The sequence below is a fragment of the Prunus dulcis genome, chromosome 8 (genome assembly GCF_902201215.1).
Source record: "Prunus dulcis chromosome 8, ALMONDv2, whole genome shotgun sequence".
In the NCBI taxonomy this organism is placed as follows: Eukaryota; Viridiplantae; Streptophyta; class Magnoliopsida; order Rosales; family Rosaceae; genus Prunus; species Prunus dulcis.
Window position 1 is genome coordinate 4,166,403 of NC_047657.1, and position 17,781 is coordinate 4,184,183.

The 17,781-nt window shown below is 34.8% G+C and overlaps 1 protein-coding gene across 1 annotated transcript; it reads left to right on the forward strand.

Moving 5' to 3' along the window:
* Nucleotides 1–10,612: 10,612 nt before the first annotated feature.
* On the forward strand, nt 10,613–16,429 carry LOC117638288 (TMV resistance protein N-like). Its single transcript, XM_034373427.1, has 7 exons — nt 10,613–10,672; nt 10,825–12,079; nt 12,211–13,303; nt 13,425–13,700; nt 13,816–14,802; nt 14,887–15,483; nt 16,346–16,429. Exons 2-7 carry the CDS (start codon nt 11,568–11,570, stop codon nt 16,427–16,429), a joined length of 3,549 nt encoding a protein of 1,182 aa, XP_034229318.1. The 5' UTR covers nt 10,613–10,672; nt 10,825–11,567.
* The last annotated feature ends 1,352 nt before the right edge of the window (nt 16,430–17,781 follow it).

Below are 17,781 nucleotides of genomic sequence, written 5' to 3' on the forward strand. Positions count from 1 at the left end.
CTGCTCAATTTTTTGCAATTCATGATGGCACTTCCCCATTTCAGTTATTAGTGTTACACTTCAAAATGTACTTTGACTTAGTAGTAATTTCCATTCTAAATTTTCATTGGTCAACCAACTGACTAGAGAATATTATACTCAAGAAACAAACAAAATCAAGAAAACACAACTAAATGCGGAGTACTTTCTTATTTACATCGTAAACATAAGTAAATAGAGTAATGAGCGGGCCTACTCAGACGGGGTTGGACCATGGATAGGTCTTATTGAGCCAGGCCAAAAGTGGGCCAAAAATTTCAAAACTCTAACCCAAATTCTACCCAACCTTAGAACGGGCTAGACAAAATGGGCCTAACGCCTAACTATCGGGTCGGGCTACCCACTTCAACTCATAGATTGTGAGCCAAATGATGACCCCTAGCTACAAACATATCATCCTTACTATTTACATACAACACCGAAAGAAATTGAAAACAAAAACAAGGCATATCATATTGCTATGTAATATTACTATGATGTCCTTAACAATGGAAACATGTTATAAATGCGCATAACGGAAAATGAGGGTGTCTTTGGGTGCAAAAAGAGTCACAAATATAAATATGCGATTTCAATTTACAGTTTAACTTGGGATCTGAATCATATAATTAGGTCAAAAATTTCCAATAAGTAAATGATAATTGAGCTTTCCCTTTATTTTGATAATTCAACAGAACCAAAAAAAAAAAAAACTTGATGTTTTGATCAAAATGATATGTATTTATGGGCAAAAAAATAGGATATGTATTAGTTACTATGATAGGAGTGAGATACTACACTGGTAAAGAAATTAGTACTTGTCTTTCAAAAATATTATAGTACTTACTGGTACTTTTACGCGCGATTAGCTTACATGGCATAAAAGACATGTAAAAAGAAAAATTCAAATACCATAAATCTAAAGCTACGTCAATATAATCAAATAGTTTCCATATTTCTGAATAAAAAACAGGTTATTGAGAGAAAAAGGGAAGCACAATGATGTGGAATAGGATGTATAACTTCTAAGATGGCCCGACCTGTTTGACACGTCTACCATACACAAAGAAATAAGACTTAATAAAGATATGAGGGAAGCATAACGCTCACCATTCCAATTTAAATTTAAGAAACAAGTTTTTTTTTTTATTGAAAAATTTAAGAAACAAGTTCATTAAACATCTCTAATTCATCATTAATATATATATATATATATATATCATATAGCATCAGTGAAACGATCAACCATCATGGTTTCATGAATGTTTAACACGAGGTTCAAAATCCATGAAATAGAAATAGAAAATTTATTTAAACTCTCAAAATATGAGGAAAAATATGATTTCCCATGCTCAAGCCTCATTTTCTATGAAACAAACGCATCTTAAGGGGGAGGGGTTGGAGGTCAATTATAAGAATCATCGCTAGGCTATTAAATAAATACATTATGGGATAGATGCAAAAGATTAAATACACAGTATCTCCAACCGATATGTCAAATTGTCACATGGACATGAAATGACAAAAATTGGAAGTTAAAGTTGCTCCAACTGAATAGTCAAATTATATATGGATTTGAAGGCTAGAAGAGATATGTTGAAAATAACATATCAAAAGCTTGATGTCAAATATTATTTTAATATTTTTTAGTCATGGACCCCATTATCATTTACTATCTTTTCAAACTTTATGCATCATACGGGCCCATTTGCTTTTAAGAATATAATAAAATAATATGATATTTGGCATTTTAGGTGGAGTTCAATTTTTTTCAAAGTGTCAAATTGACACATAAGCCATCAAATTCAAATTTAATTTTGCGTTTGACATCTCCCTTAGAGATATTCTAAAGAAGTAGAATGGGAAGGCTAGAACAACGTAAAGGGACAACATTTCAGAACAATTTAAATACACTAAAAAGTAGTTGCTACGCCTACATAGGATAACAATTGGAATGAAGTTCAATATTGAGTATTCACCCCTCAAGATTGTAAATTTTACCTTTGCTGCCATTGCGCCTCTAGTTGTTTCTGTTGTAAATTCTTGTTTCTCTCCTTGAAATACCTCACGACCATAAATATACAACTCCTTTTTTCTTTTTTTTTTTGGGAGAGAAATCCTAGTACTCCTAATATTATTTTGGCTTAATTTTTGTTTTTCCCTTGACAAATCCAATAAATATGAGTGTGGTGCTTGGTGTGTTGAATTTTTTTTGAAAAGGGAGTGTGTGCGAGTTGTTTATTTTAAAAATAAGCTGGATTCAATCAATTGTATTTCTTGCGTTATAACTTTTGTATAAGACTGTCACTATGTTCCAGCACTCTGTTTTCTAGCCACACATTTATTATTAGATTCATCACTTTGTTATAAGAATCCGTTTGGGTCCATTACGTTTTTTATTTTTATTTTTATTTTTGAGAAATTCTATGATTGCATTCATAATTCAGCCAAAAAAGCCACTAGCCACAAAAGGCCAATACAAACTAGCCACAAAAGGGCCATTACAATAACGGAGCGGTCTAATATCAAAATTATGACAATATGGTGTGTCTCCACTAACGATAAAGTTTAAAAAAACCAAGCCATAACAATACAAATAAAACTCTCACAAAGGAGAGATGAAAAGCTCTCACAAAGAGACATAAAAAAATCTCACAAAAGGAGAGGTGAAAACTACACAGAGAACCCAAAGAGTCTCTGCAACTTATTCCAAACATAAAGAAATTGCAAAAAAGATGGTGGTGGAGATCCGACGCTGAAATGCAGGTGAAGATTCGACGCTGAGTCGCAACCGCCTATAATGGTTGGATGAAAATCATAACAAAACTAAGACAAATAGGGCAAACCCTTTGTCTTTGAAAATGGGGAAAGAGGTGAAAGGAGGAAGAGAAGAGGGCAGAGGGGGGAAGAACAATGGCTTCCTCCCCCCTCCAAGTGGAAAAGGCTCTAAGAGTGTTTTTTGGGAGAAAGGGGGTTAGGGTTTTGTGGTTCAGACTGTTTCTGGGTCCACTGGTTTAATTGTAATTTGTGTGAATGATATATGCATTTTGAATGTTTAATAATGTAGCGTTATATGTTAAATTATATATTTATTTTTTTGGTGTCAAATATATTTAATTTATAAAAGAAACAAAGAAACAAAGGAGGAAAACAGAGGAGGTTGACTTAAAATCTGAAAAGAGGAAGAGAAAAAGGTTTGGAGTATTTTGATTTTTTCTTTTTGGGTTAAATCAACGTAAATAACTTTAATTTTGGAAGCTCAATATAATGCCTGAAATTAAAGTCTATAGTTGATTATTACCGAAGAAAAGAAAATAGTCTTTTGTTGTTTAATCATATGTTAATTTACTTTGCTTCAATCACTCATAAATGGAACATGTTGTAATATTTTTTTTCTGCATTCAATTACATATGTGTAGTTTATAATAACAAGACTGCTGTTGAAGCCAGACAATTGTGCCCTGTACCATTAGCCAACCCTATTTTATTAATTTTTTCTATTAAATGTAGGGGCAAAATGGTATTTTGGTATTATTTTTAATTTTCACCATCTGAATATTCCAACAAAGACATGGACAACCTCCACCTGATACCGAACCAATTAACCCACCACCCCGGCAACAACTAATGGTGCTCTCACAACCGACACCCCCACCCTCCATGCAATGGTGAGGATAGGAAGAAGGTTTTTTAGTTTTTATTTTTATTTTTTGAGTATAAGGAATATTCAAATGGTGGAAAATAAAAATAATACAAAAATACCATTTTGTCTTTGCATTTAACATAAAAGATAACAAAATTGACGATAAGACTATTTGTTCTAACGAAAGTGAAGTTGAAAGACCATGAAAATGATTTTGGAAATTAAGAGACCAAAATGCAAATCGGATCAAAATTTAAAGACCATTAGACCTAAAAACCCGTTAGTTGTTTAGTTTAGTTTGTTTTTGAAACCTATATGGAACCGAATTGGGTTTTATCCAACAGATCAGTACTTATTCCCCTGTTTTATTATTATTATTTTTTGGTGTGTGGCTATTTTTCAGACCATGAGCTTTGGGATGAGAAACTTTAGGTACATTGAAGAAATTAAAGAAGCACTGGAGAGGGAGTGCCCTGGAGCTGTTTCTTGTTCAGATATTCTTTTTTTGTCAGCTAGGGAGGGTGTTGTTCGGGTAATTTCCTTCACCTCTCTTTTTCTTTGACCCGACTCTCTTTTGTAAAACAGAGATATCAAGTTGGTACAATTTGGTTTTGATCTTTATTTGATAATTTGACAACGACTCTAGTTTAATTTATTCTTCCCTTTCCAGCTAAAAGATATGAAGGATTTTTTTTTACAGATTTTAATCCATTTTGGACCACCAAAGCTGTTGTTACCTTTTTTTCTTGTGGTTTTAGTACATTTTTCATACTTTGTTGGTCTGTAAAACAGATATATGAAATTGGTATACCTAATTTAATTGATATTTATATTTCAACTTAGTTACTGTGTTATCAAAACTGGAGTAAGTTTTGAGTCAATGCTTGATTCATATGGATTAATCTTTACTGCTCTGTTTTGTTCTTAGTGTATAGGATTACATTGTTATTTCCTCTGTCTTTTGAATAGGGTTTGGAGACACTCGAGCACCTCATCAGCTCAAGAAAATAACGGTAAAAGCCATAGCTATAGCAAGCAAGAGAGAGGGATAGAGAGAGATGAAAAAGCTTCCTGATGTTTTCTTTTTTCTTAAATGAATGTCACTGGTATACTGTAACGTTTTCCTTAAATTTTCATTTTTTTAAATGTTCGCCGATACAAATCATGCTTACTTCGCTGCTAGAAGTTGCTATTTTCCATGTGCTGGCTCAAATAATGGATCATTTGAATATTCATTGCGGAGCAAAGAAGAAAAGCAGCTTAAACTGGGTCATGTTTCAACAATTATTCCTGGCCAGCATACGGTAAGTTTGCTCTTTTTCATATGTATTTTACTTTCCAGACTTGTCTAGTGTTGAACTTAACAATTTGCCAAATGAGTGCATGTAATTTAATGTGAAAAAGAGAGGGAATTATATGCTGTCACATTTTCTGTGTTTCTATCCATGCCTTTGACCAACATGAAGGTTAGTAAATGGTATTTGGTGTCAAAACTGGATATTGTCAATAAACTGATTTTGGATGGTTGTGTTATAATAGGAAACTCAATTTTGTATGTGGTTGTCTGAGCTACTGTTACATGATGTCTGTGGTTGTCTTCTTGTTAATGTCTGTGGTTCTATTTTACTGTTTTTAGAATATACTTAGTTTCATCAGCTACTCCAGATTCAGAGAATGAGAATCAGCTGTTTTTTGAAATCATTTGCGCACAGTCGATAGAGTAGCTGTTTTTTAAACATAGTGAAAAAATTTAATATGACTAATAGCTTGATTAAGGCCCTGAGCGTTATTTTGAAAGATCAAATCATTACTATGATGCCAAATTTTCCAACATATGGTAAAGAGGGGAAGGTGAAACCCTGATGCCATTGGCACATGATCCTCTACATTAGTACGTTGGTGGGGATTTGATGCCAAAATCTTGTAAAATGGACCAGAATTGTTGTCCCATAATTCAATAATTGTTGCCAAAATCTTGTACGTTGGTGGGGATTAAGGGATTCAATAAAGTTATGACAGAAGGATAACATCCCAACATAGAACCCCAAGCAATCTAACAAACACATGCAGTCACACAAGACGGTGGACCTATGGGAAATTCTAAGCTCTCTAGTGTGGTTAAGTGTCTCCTTATAATTCCAGTAAGGCTTTCTCGCTATTAACGTCGGCTTATTCCTGAGGATGTTAGCTTTGCTTCTTCTTGTTGGTTTCTGGGCTGATCTTGAGAAGTATTTTTTCCTTGTAAGTTTCTGGTTGGCTTGCTGGTCTTGTGCTTTGTAATTTTTCTTAATTTTTTATTGTCTTGTTTTGCACAATATGCCTCCTTTTTCCACACCTCTCACATTTGTCAACATCTACTACCCTACCTAACCAATATTCATCCCTTTCTCTCTCCGTCTATTTCCTCACAGACACTCTCTCTTTGTCATTGTTTTCTTTTTCTGATCTTTATTCCCTCTCCACTACCCCGACTTTTGCGCTATCTTCTCATCTCTCTTTCTTTTATTTATCTGCCGTTCAATCACAGCATTATTTTCTCCCCTTTTTCGGTTCCCGCACCTCCTTTTCTTCCACTAGTTTCATTTTAAAATTTGCCGCATGCCTTTCCCATGCTTTTACCTTTTAATATGGTTTCGTCTACTGCTATGCAGCCCGCCTTTTCCTATCCTCCCTATTTCTCTTCTTTCTTTTGCCAAGATTGGCTTGCACTGCACCACATCTTAGTTTGAAATGACTAATAGCTTGATTAAGGCCCCGAGTCTTAGTTTGAAAGATCAAAATATTACTCTGATGCCAATGTTTTCCGACAGATGGTAAAGAACCCTTCAAGAAAGAAGGTGAAACCTGATGCCATTGGGACATAACATATGATCCAGTTATTAGCAGGTGGGGATTCTGTGAGTTGTGCATCATCTGATTAAGGGATTCAGTAGACTTATGACACAAGGAACAAATGGGAATATTAATAAACAGAGTTTGATATTATTGATTGATATCGTGAGGGAAATTTAGAAGAGCAACTCATTTGGTTTAGGTGGCAATTGATGATGTGATTGGCGGTGAGGTGAGGAGGGGAGGTTGGTTTGGTTGTCACAGGGTTGGCTGGGTAGTCTGAGGGTTGTTTGCTGGGCTCTTTTATTTATTTATTCTAATTTTCTGTTTTTATTTTTACTTTTATTTTCTTGACTTAACAGTGTTAACTTAGAGTTAAGTCTTTAAAAGTTATTTTATAATAAGGTAAACTTGCTTTTAAAATTTTGAAGATAAGATGACTGAGAAAATAAGACAAGAGGGTAGGAATAGCAGCACTCATTATTTATCATAGTCCAGTCTAGTGCATCCCAAATACAGCCTAAATGCCTATATTTTACTAGACAATCTGAAATATTTTTCTACAAATTAAAGTCATAATGGCCTATGTTAGTCTCCCTTAATCTTTTTAAATAATAACTAACTTAGTCTCCCTTAATCTTTTTAAATAATAACTAACTTTTCCTCATCTCTATTGAGATAATTCCAATGAAAAGAAAAGAATATCCTTCTAAAAAATAAGAGTATCCATTAATAACCTTCTTTATTAATAAAAACTCACAAGAATTCATAGCAAACAAATTTGGAGCCAGCGGCGGATCCAGACGTTTTAAGGAAGGGGTAATATTTAAAAGTCTAAAGTTCAAAAAAACCTTTATTTCATAAAAACTATATATTATAATATATTCTATTATATTGATTGGTTATGGGTTAAAAGGGTTTTTGTTTGTACAATCTTCTATTATATTTTTCGACCAAAATAAAATCTTATATTATATTGAGATTTCCAAGTTTTTAAGACAACATTTTGATTTTAACTGGGCTGAACAATAGTTTATTGTTGTTTCTTTTTGGATTTAGTGTAGGTGACGTTTTGGTTTTATATGACTTGGGTCGTGGGCCCACTGGGGCAATTTTGTATTTCCAATGGCTCAGAAACCAAACACTGTGTTTCATCTATATATATAAAGCAAAAGGCAGAGAATGGTGAAACATTCAAAATACCAGAAAATGCCTTTGGTTAATGCAAACATTACAAATTGAAATTATTAATTAAATGAGGATAATATGGTAAATTCAAAATTTTTCGTATTAAAAAAATTAAAAAATAAAAGAAAATTCAGATAATGGATCCTATTTTTATGGAACACAACTATCCATTATTTTTTTTAATTCTAAAATAAATTTAAATTTTTTTTTTAAAAAGCCTCTTGCAGGCGCGGAAGCCCGTGCAGAGAGGCTAGTTAAACATAATGAAACTAGATTTTTTACGACGCCATTTCAAAAAAAGAAAAATTAGGGTATTATTCTTCTTCTTCCTTCGTGAGGCAGTGACTCAACCTCCATTAAGAACGCTTCTGCAACTTGTCATCTGCTAAATGAGTGGCGCCATGAGAACTTGTGAGCACTATTCAGTTCTGGCGAGAGGCACCTCCTTACGCCTTTGTGGGTCCGCTACTGTTTGGAGTTGTCTCTTCATATGTTGAATTTCGATTCTATTAAAATATAAAAATCTGCAAAAAGAGTCACAAATATAAATATGCAATTTTAATTACAGTTTAACTTAGGTCAAAATTTTCCAATAAGTAAATGATCATTGAGCTTTCCCTTTTTTTTGATCAATTAAAATGTTCTTTCATTCAACAGAACCAAGATGTTTTGATCAAAATGATATGTATTTACGGGCAAAAAATTAGGATATGTATTAGTTACTATGATGGAGTGACGATACTACACTGGAAAATAAATTAGTACTTGTCTTTCAAAAATATTGTTGTACTTACTAGTACTTTTACAAGCAATTATCTTTGTTATAATGGTTGCGTACATATTAGCCGGGTTCATATGAAATTTGCACCTCAAGATCTACAAGCTCATTAGACCTAACTTTGTTATAATGGCTTGGTTTTTATTGACACAACTTATGAACATAGCATTCTCAATAAGCTATTTATTCTCAATGTCTAAGTCGTAAAATGGTATTTTTATTAACTTTTTCTGTTAAATGTAGGGGCAAAATGATATTTTTGTATTATTTTTAATTTTCACCATCTGCATACTCCAACAAAGCCTTGGACAACCTCCACCCGACACCGAACCGATTAACCCACCACCCCGGCAACAACTAATGGTGCTCTCACAACCGACACCCCCACCCTCCATGCGATGGTGAGGATAGGAAGAAGGTTTTTTGAGTTTTTATTTTTATTTTTTGAGTGAAAGGAATATTCAGATGGTGGAAAATAAAAATAATACAAAAATACCATTTTGCCTCTGCATTTAACAAAAAAGATAACAAAATTGATGACAGGACTATTTGTCATAACGAAAGTGAAGTTGAAGGATCACGGGAACGATTTTAGAAATTAAGGGATCAAAATACGAAACGGGTCAAAATTTATGGACCATTAGACCTAACAACCCTTCATTTTTATTTTTTATTTTTGGTTTTGTTTGTTTCTGAAATCTATATGGAGCGGAATTATGTTTTATTTTATCCAATAGATCAGTACTTATTCCCCTGTTTTAATTCTTTTCTTTTTGGCTATTTTTAAGACCATGAGCTTTGGGATGAGAATCTTTAAGAGAATTTATCAAAAATAGCCAAAATTTGATCCTTGATTTCAAAAATGTCAGTTTTTGTAAAATATTTCAAATGTAGCAAAAAAACTCACTTAAATAGATACAAATGCCCTCAAATTTAAAATTTGTATAAACCTAAAAAATAAACCTTATTAAATAAAACTTTGGAATATTTTTATCCCACGTTTGTACAAAAGAACAGAAGTTGAAATATATCATCCTATTTATTGATATTTTAATCAATTTAAATTTAGTCCCAATCCAAGCATCACCAAACATCGTGTTATTCAACTTAAGCCAATTCAAGCCAAGATAATTTATGAGAATAGTTCATGCCAAGACAATCTTCCGTAACAAACGAGGCTGAAGGGACCAACTTGGCAAATGATTGAAAGACTTGTTGCCGGATCAATTGCCCAAGTCTGTCCGAATGACACCATTATTTTATCTTCTCTGATGGATCAATCCGCCGAGTATTCCCTGCACGCATAAATGCTGCACCGGCTTCTCAAAGAAGCTAATAAGTTTCAAAATTGGCAGCCTATCCCACACGTCACGTTGCCTTTTAAAAGCCACACAACCATATTTGTACAATTTGAGTGACAAAGTCAAAAGAATTTTTCACAGAAAAGAATTGATTTGTAGGCTAAAGAAAAATCAAATCATGATATATGTCATGTTACCAATTAATTTTTAAGTGGAAAATGTTGGGAACACTGACTTATATCATGATTAGATTTTTCTTTGGGATGGGCGGCCAATTTTGAAACGTATTAGCTTCTTTGAGAAGCCGGTGCAACATTTATGCGTGCGAGGAACACTCAGTGGATTGATGCATCAGAGAAGGCAAAATAATGATGTCATTCGGACAGACTTGGGCAATTGATCCGGCAACAAGTCTTTCACCAAGTTGGTCCCTTCAGCCTCGTTTGTTACGGAAGATTGTTTTGGCATGAACTATTCTCAGAAATTGTCTTGGCTTGAATTGGCTTGAGTTGAATAACACTTAACCGATGTTTGGTGATGCTTGAATTGAGACCAAATTTAAATTGATTAAAATATCAATAAATACGATGATATATTTCAACTTCTGTTCTTCTGTACGAACGTGGGTTAAAAATATTTCAAAGTTTTATTTAATAAGGTTTATTTTTTAGGTTTATACGGGTTTTAAATTTGAGGGCATTTGTGTCTATTTAAGTGAGAGTTTTGCTATATTTGAAATATTTTACAAAAACGGACATTTTTGAAATTAAGGATCAAGTTTTGGCTATTTTGGATAAATTCTCAATCTTTAGGTACATTGAAGAAATTAAAGAACCACTGGAGAGGGAGCGCCCTGGAGCTGTTTCTTGTTCAGGTATTCTTGTTTTGTCAGCTAGGGAGGGTGTTGTTCGGGTAATTTCCTTCACCTTTCTTTTCCTTTGACCCGACTCTCTTCTATAAAACAGAGATCTCAAGTTTAATTTATTCTTCCCATTCATCCCTCTCAAAACAGAGATCCATTTATCTTTTTTCTCTTTTGGGCTTATGGATTTGTATTTCTGCAGCAGATAAACACATGGGATAATCAGCTGTTTTTTGGAATCATTTGCGCATAAACGTAGTGAAATGTTATCCTTAAAACTTAATTTGAGATCTTCTAGGGTGAGAATAGCGGTAAGTGTGAATGGATAAAGTCTGGTTTCACCAGTCTCATCTGAGGATGGGCATTTGATCTTTGTTCTTCTAGGATGCAACTGGCTGTTAGCTAAGTAGGGAACATGAATCATTCACCCTCTAAAGATCTTTGCAACTGGCTGGCTGTGAATAAAATAAAATAAAAAAATAAAAAATTCTCACCACACCAAGAATAAAAATAAATAATTGGCCCGATAGTCTTCATTGACCCAAGAGAAACCGTGTGCTCGCCTCGCCACTACATGGTTTCCAACTTCTCCCTCTTTCCCTCTCTGTCTCTTTTTTGAGGCTGTTAGCTTTGCTTCTTACTGTTGGTTTCTCTCTGCATTTGTTCAGGTAACATTAAGATATAACATTTGCAGTTCTTGTTTCTTTAGAATTGTGCTCATATCATATGTGCAGTACATATTGTTTCTTTAGAGTTGAATTTCTCTGTTTCTCTCTGCTGAATTGGAAGTACAAAGTAACATGTTTGGTAAGATGATCCAAATTTCAATCCTTTTCATTTTTCAAGCCATTTATGATCGTCTTCGTTTTTATTCAGTTGAGTGTTTGAATTAGCGAAGTTCTTTTTTCATTGAGTAGTGTTTGCTGCAGCAGCAGCAGATTACCAATGGCGTTGAGCACCCAAAGAGCATCTGCTTTTCTTCCTTCAGCTGATCAGTCGGCTCCTCCTCAATGGAACTACGATGTGTTTTTGAGTTTCAAGGGTGTAGACACTCGAAATGGCTTTGTGTCCCATTTATACCACGAATTGCAGCACAGGTGCATTAAAACATTCAAGGATGATCCAAAGCTTGAAAGAGGGACAACTATTTCTTCTGAGCTCTTCAAAGCAATCCAAGAATCAAGGCTTGCAATCGTTGTTCTCTCGCCAAACTATGCTTCTTCTTGCTGGTGCTTGGATGAGCTTACAAAGATTCTCCAATGCATGAAATCCAACGGCACAGTTCTGCCTGTGTTTTTTAATGTGGATCCCTCCGATGTGCGAAAACAAAGTGGCAGTTTTGCAGGTGCCATCACTGAGCATGAGAAAAGGTTTAGGGAAGACATAGGAAAGGTGAAGCGCTGGAGAGCTGCTTTAACAGAAGTTGCCAATTTATCTGGGTTTGATTCAAAGAATCAGTAAGCAACTTCTCCATATGTCTTAATATATACTTGGGTTTTTCATAAGCCAATTTTCACTTTGATGTACCTTTAGACCTTGTTATATCTATGGCTTATACTTTTGACTTAATCATTGTTCTTCCTTGTAGGTGTGAAAGAAAGCTCATTGAAAAGATTGTTGAATGGGTGTGGGGGAAAGTGCATCACACAGTGAGATTGTTAGATTCCACAGAGTTAGTGGGACTTAAGTTTACACGTGAGCAAATAGACTTGCTTTTAGCTCCTACAGATGATGTCCGTTTTATAGGGATATGGGGGATGGGAGGCATTGGCAAGACAACCATTGCTAGGCTTGTTTATGAAAGCATTTCTTTTCATTTTGAAGTTCGCTGCTTTCTTGCTAATGTTAGAGAGGCTTCTGAAGGTAATCGTCTTGTCGATCTACAAAAACAGCTGCTTTTCCCGATCTTGAAGGAACAAATTACTCAAGTTTGGAATGAAGAGTGGGGGACCTATTTCATTAAGAATTGCTTATGTAATAAAAAGGTTCTTCTCATTCTTGATGATGTGAATGCATCAAGCCAACTAGAGAAATTTGCTAAGGAAAAGGATTGGTTTGGTAAAGGGAGTATAATCATCATTACAACTCGTGATGAACGGTTGGTTAAAAAGCATGATATGGAGATATCATATAAGGTACAGGGATTAAATGATGATAAGGCTCTTAAGCTCTTTAGTCGAAACGCCTTTAAAAAATTTGAGCCTGAGGAAGGTTTTCGGGAATTGTGCAATTGCTTTGTAAATTATGCTGGAGGCCTTCCATTAGCTCTTAAAATTTTGGGATGCTCTGTGTATAAGAGAGATCGAGATGAATGGAAAAATGAATTGGATAAGCTACGGAAAATTCCTAAGATAGAAATTTTCAATTTGCTCAAAATTAGTTTTGATAGACTAGATGAGATGAACAAGAATATATTTCTTGATGTTGCATTTTTCCATAAGGGGAAGGACAAGAAGAAAGTAATTGAAATACTAGACAGTTGTGGCCGTTGTGGTGGGATAAATGCTCTAGTTGAGAAGTCACTCTTAACTTTTGATATTTTAAACAACATTGTTGGGATGCATGATTTGATACAAGAAATGGCATTTCAAATTGTTCGTCAAGAGTCTCCTGAAGAGCCCGGTGGACGCAGTCGATTGTGTCATCATAATGACATCATTCATGTATTGATAAACAATACGGTAAGAAGTTATGTAGAAAATACCAATTTTTATTTGTTGTTTCTAAGAAATTTGATTTCTTTTTAACTCAATATTAGACTTAAATGTGGAATTAACCTTTCCCTTACTATATTTATTACAGGCAACTAACAAAATTCAAGGCATCGCCTTAAGCATGGTGAAACTTGAAAAGGCGGATTGGAATTGTGAAGCATTCTCTAAGATGATTAACCTGAAATTTCTTGAAGTTGATAATGTGATCATTTCCTCAATCCCCAGAATTCTTCCTAATTGCTTAAGAATTCTGAAATGGAATTGGTATTCTTCCAAATATCTCCCATCAAATTTTCAACCGAATAAACTTGTTTCACTTGAGATGCAGGACAGCAAACTAGTTCGGCTCTGGGATGAAAGAATTGTAAGATTACTGAGCATATGCCATCTTACGAATTTTTTGAAAAAAATGAGTAAAAGTTTAAGTTTTTTGGTTACTAATTATATATTCTACTATTTTTTCATGTAATATTGTACAGGACTTGCCCAATTTGAAATACATGGACCTTAGTTGGTCTCAAAACTTAGCAACAACCCCAAATTTCACTGGCATTCCAAAACTCCAGATGTTGGATCTTAAAGGGTGTGAGAATTTGGTTGAGATTCACCCGTCCGTTGCATATCTCAAATGGCTTACAGATCTAATACTATATGGATGCAAAAGTGTTAAGAGTCTTCCAAGGGAGGTACAAATGGATTCTCTTATATATTTAAGTCTTTGTGGTTGCTCAAAACTGAAAAAGATTCCAGAATTTTCAGAACAAATGGAAAATTTGTCAAAGCTTAGTTTGAGTGGGACGGCCATTGAGAAATTACCTTCATCAATTGGACGTCTTGTTGGCCTTACTTCTCTGGATGTAAGAAATTGTACAAATCTCTTGGGTCTTCCGAGCGCAATTTGTAATTTGAAGTCTCTTAAAGCACTCTGTGCGGATGGAAGCTCTGTTGAAATGATTAAAGTACGTAGATCACAACCTAATAAATCAAGGTTTTGGTGGGGCCTCCAAAGAAAGGCTTTTGTGTTGGGTTCGCTACATGGTTTATGGTCTTTAAAGCTTTTGGATCTGAGTATTTGTGGTCTTTGTGAAGGGGATATTCCCGTTGATATTGGCTGCTTGTCCTCTTTAGAAGAATTAAACCTTAGTCGAAACAATTTTGTTAGCCTTCCTGCAAGCATTGGATGTCTTCCTAAGCTTAAGTCACTTAAGGCGAATGGGTGCCAAAAGCTTCAACAATTGCCCCATCTCCGCTTTGGATTGGTTGAGAATGACTTCTACAGTATTAGAATATACACAGAGGATTGCACTTCCTTAAAAATGTTGCCAAAGTTGAGCATAAAAAACAGAAGAAGAAGTTATGTTGGGTTCGTGTTGAGTTGTGTGAATTGCATTGGATTGGTTGAGAATGAAGGCTGCGATGCTATACTTGGAATGCTCTGGATTGGTCTGGATTGGGGATTCCTTCAGGTTCTCTCTCTGTCTCTCTGTCTCTCTGTCTCTCTGTCTCTCTGTCTCTCTTTGTTTGCTATGTTAATATTATACATGGTACAGGTACCTCGTTGGAATATTCCCACTTTCCAAATTGTAATACCTGGAAGTAGAATTCCAGAGTGGTTCAATAATCAAAGTGTAGGAGATTCCTTAATTGTGGAGCTACCTCCATGTACCATGTCCATTTGGATTGCTTTTTGTGCTGTCTTTGAAGAAGGTGCCCCTGTGGATCACCCAAATCCACCTCATGACCTCTCTACCTATTTTCGAATTGAATGTCGCCCAGGAGAAGGTGGCCCTGTGCGTTGTAATCCCATTACTAAAGGCCATCTACTGTCACCTCACCTTTGGGTATCTTGTTTATATCATTATGTAGTCCACAAAGAATGCAATCAGATGAAGATTTCATTCCGTACCTTTTATGACCTTTCAGACAGAATATATTGCTCGGGTATAAGGAAGTGTGGGTTCCGTTTGGTGCACAAGCAAGACGTGGAAGAACTTTACCAAATCATGATGATGAACCATTCCATCGACATCAGCACAAAAGCTACTTCTCCGCACAATTCTCACAATTCAGCTGGTGCAAGTGGCTCTCACCAAAAATCTCTCTGCCGCAAAAGCTATGCTCTTTCCAAATGGTTTTTAACAAAACTTGTAAACATTTTCTCCCTCTTTTTAACAACTGCAATTTTTATGAAATCGTTCAACAATAGTAAAAAATGGGGGCGCATTGGACTTTTGATTTGGAGGGTAACCACTTTCATTTGCTTCTTAGGCCTTGCTCCTCCTTATTTTTTGCTATTGTTGAAAAGTTTAATAAAAGCTGTGATTCTTAAAAGAGCAGCTAAATTTTTGCCAACATAAATACTTGAAAGGCCGATAATACTCTTCTCACAATTAGTAAGTCAGTGCCATGTCTCCAGCACTATTTTTTTTTTCTAGCCATACTTTAATCATTAGATTCATCTCTTATTGTTTGATCACAATTTACAATTCGTTAGATCTATACAGTTATAAGGATCTGTTTAACTGCTATAGTTTTACAAAGTTCCTTTTTCTATGTATGTGTGTATGTATATACATGTGTGTGTGTGTGAGGGGCATCTTTCTCAAAACTTGTCCTTGAATAATATATACATTTTGTGGGTTTGATAAAGTAGCGTTATATGTTAAATTTCTTGATTAATTTTCAGTAATTAACAAATTTATTTTTCTCTTAGCAAAGAACAAATTTTTTTTTTTCTTTAATGATGAGTTATTATAGAAGAATCAAACGTAAACTTTTTTTTCCTTGATGCTTTAACGAAATTTTGATATTATTGTTGATTGAACGTGAGTGAAAGATAAAAGTAATTCCCTGTCGTTTGACAACCAAAAAAGAAAAATCTCAACACAGTTTTACCAAGAAGTAATTACATTTAGCACTATAAGTGCGTATGTTCAGATAGACTGAATGGTTTTTTATTAGACTTAGCTGATCAAAAGTAGTCAACTCAAATTTGGGGTCTTGATACAGGATTTGGAGCTCATCAAAAATAGTTTTGTGCTTATTGGGCCGGTTGGCATGAAATTTGCACCTCAAGATCTACAAGCTCATTAGACCTAGCTAGCTTTGTTATAATGACTTGGTTCTTATTGACACAACTTATGTTAAAAGATAGGAAAATCATTTCCACAAAAGAGCGAGAAAACCCATTTCAAAGAGTGAACTTCCATGAAATTTTGTATGTTCCCTTTCTCATTGGAGTCGTCGTGTGGCTAGAAAGAGAAACCTGTGTTCACTACGCGGTTCTCTCTCTCTCTCTTCCATTATTTTTCTTTCCCCTCTCTTTTTTTTTCTTTTCCCATCTGTTCCTAGAATTTCCTTATGGGTTTCTTTTCCTCAGTGTAGTTTCTGCTGCACCGCGTCCTTTGGCTCTTTATTTTTTATTGTTTAATTGACCATGCCACTTACCATCAAGTGTGCAAAGTGGTAAATTTTATAGTCGAGAATTCCTAGCCCGTAAATTCAGGCTTACATCATTGATCTTGACTAATATACATGAAATTAATGTTGACCACACCTCACAAGGTAAATTATTGTTGACATTAAACAAATTTGTCCTAAACGTTGGATTATTATCATACGTCATCATTATGTGTGCAAAACTTCGTATGAATTTATGAAACGGGGTACTCAAAAGTAAGACTTATGGTGTAAGAATAAATGAGCTTGCCCAACTGAAGGTCATTACTTAACACCTTGTATTGAGGAGAAATTTAAAATGACTAATAGCTTGATTAAGGCCCCGACTCCTAGTTTGAAAGATCAAATTATTACTCTGATGCCAATGTTTTCCGACAGATGTAAAGAACCCTTTAAGAAAAGAAGGTGAAACCTGATGCCATTGGGACATAAAATATGATCCAGTTATTAGCAGACGGGGATTTTATTTTATTTTTTGGTCGAAAAGCAGGTTGGGATTTCATGCCAAAATCTTGTACAATGTACCAGAGTTGTGCATAATCTGATTAAGGGAACAAATGGGAATATTAATAAACCCTAGACAGAAGGGAAAGATCAAGTAATTGCCTTAGTCAAAGTTTGATATTATTGATTGATATTGTGAAGGAAAGATGAGACTCTCCTTCCTCATCATTGAAAAGCAAAAGAAATGACTCATTGACGCAACAAGACTTGGACTCCCATTGGAGACGTTGGAGATAGCTGACCATAAAAACCGTGTACTCTACACCTCTCTCTCTGTTCGCCACTACTTATCTCTCTCTCTCTCTCTGCATCTCTTTTCTGAGGCTGTTAGCTTTGCTTCTTGCTGATCTTGTATTTTTTTTGAGTTTCTTGTTGGCTTGCTGATCTTGTGGTTGTTGTCTTACCAATTCTCTGGCGTTGTAACATTAAGCTAAAGCTGCTGCCTTGCTTCGTCTCCATTTTCATAATTGCTTTGTTCAGGT

What these genes read in the sequence shown, in the direction of transcription:
- LOC117638288 (XM_034373427.1), top strand. Translation starts at nt 11,568, where the DNA reads ATGGCGTTGAGCACCCAAAGAGCATCTGCTTTTCTTCCTTCAGCTGAT. An exon ending in ATGTATTGATAAACAATACG is followed by an intron (nt 13,304 to 13,424) that starts GTAAGAAGTTAT and finishes TATTTATTACAG; the next exon opens with GCAACTAACAAAATTCAAGG. An exon ending in GGCTCTGGGATGAAAGAATT is followed by an intron (nt 13,701 to 13,815) that starts GTAAGATTACTG and finishes AATATTGTACAG; the next exon opens with GACTTGCCCAATTTGAAATA.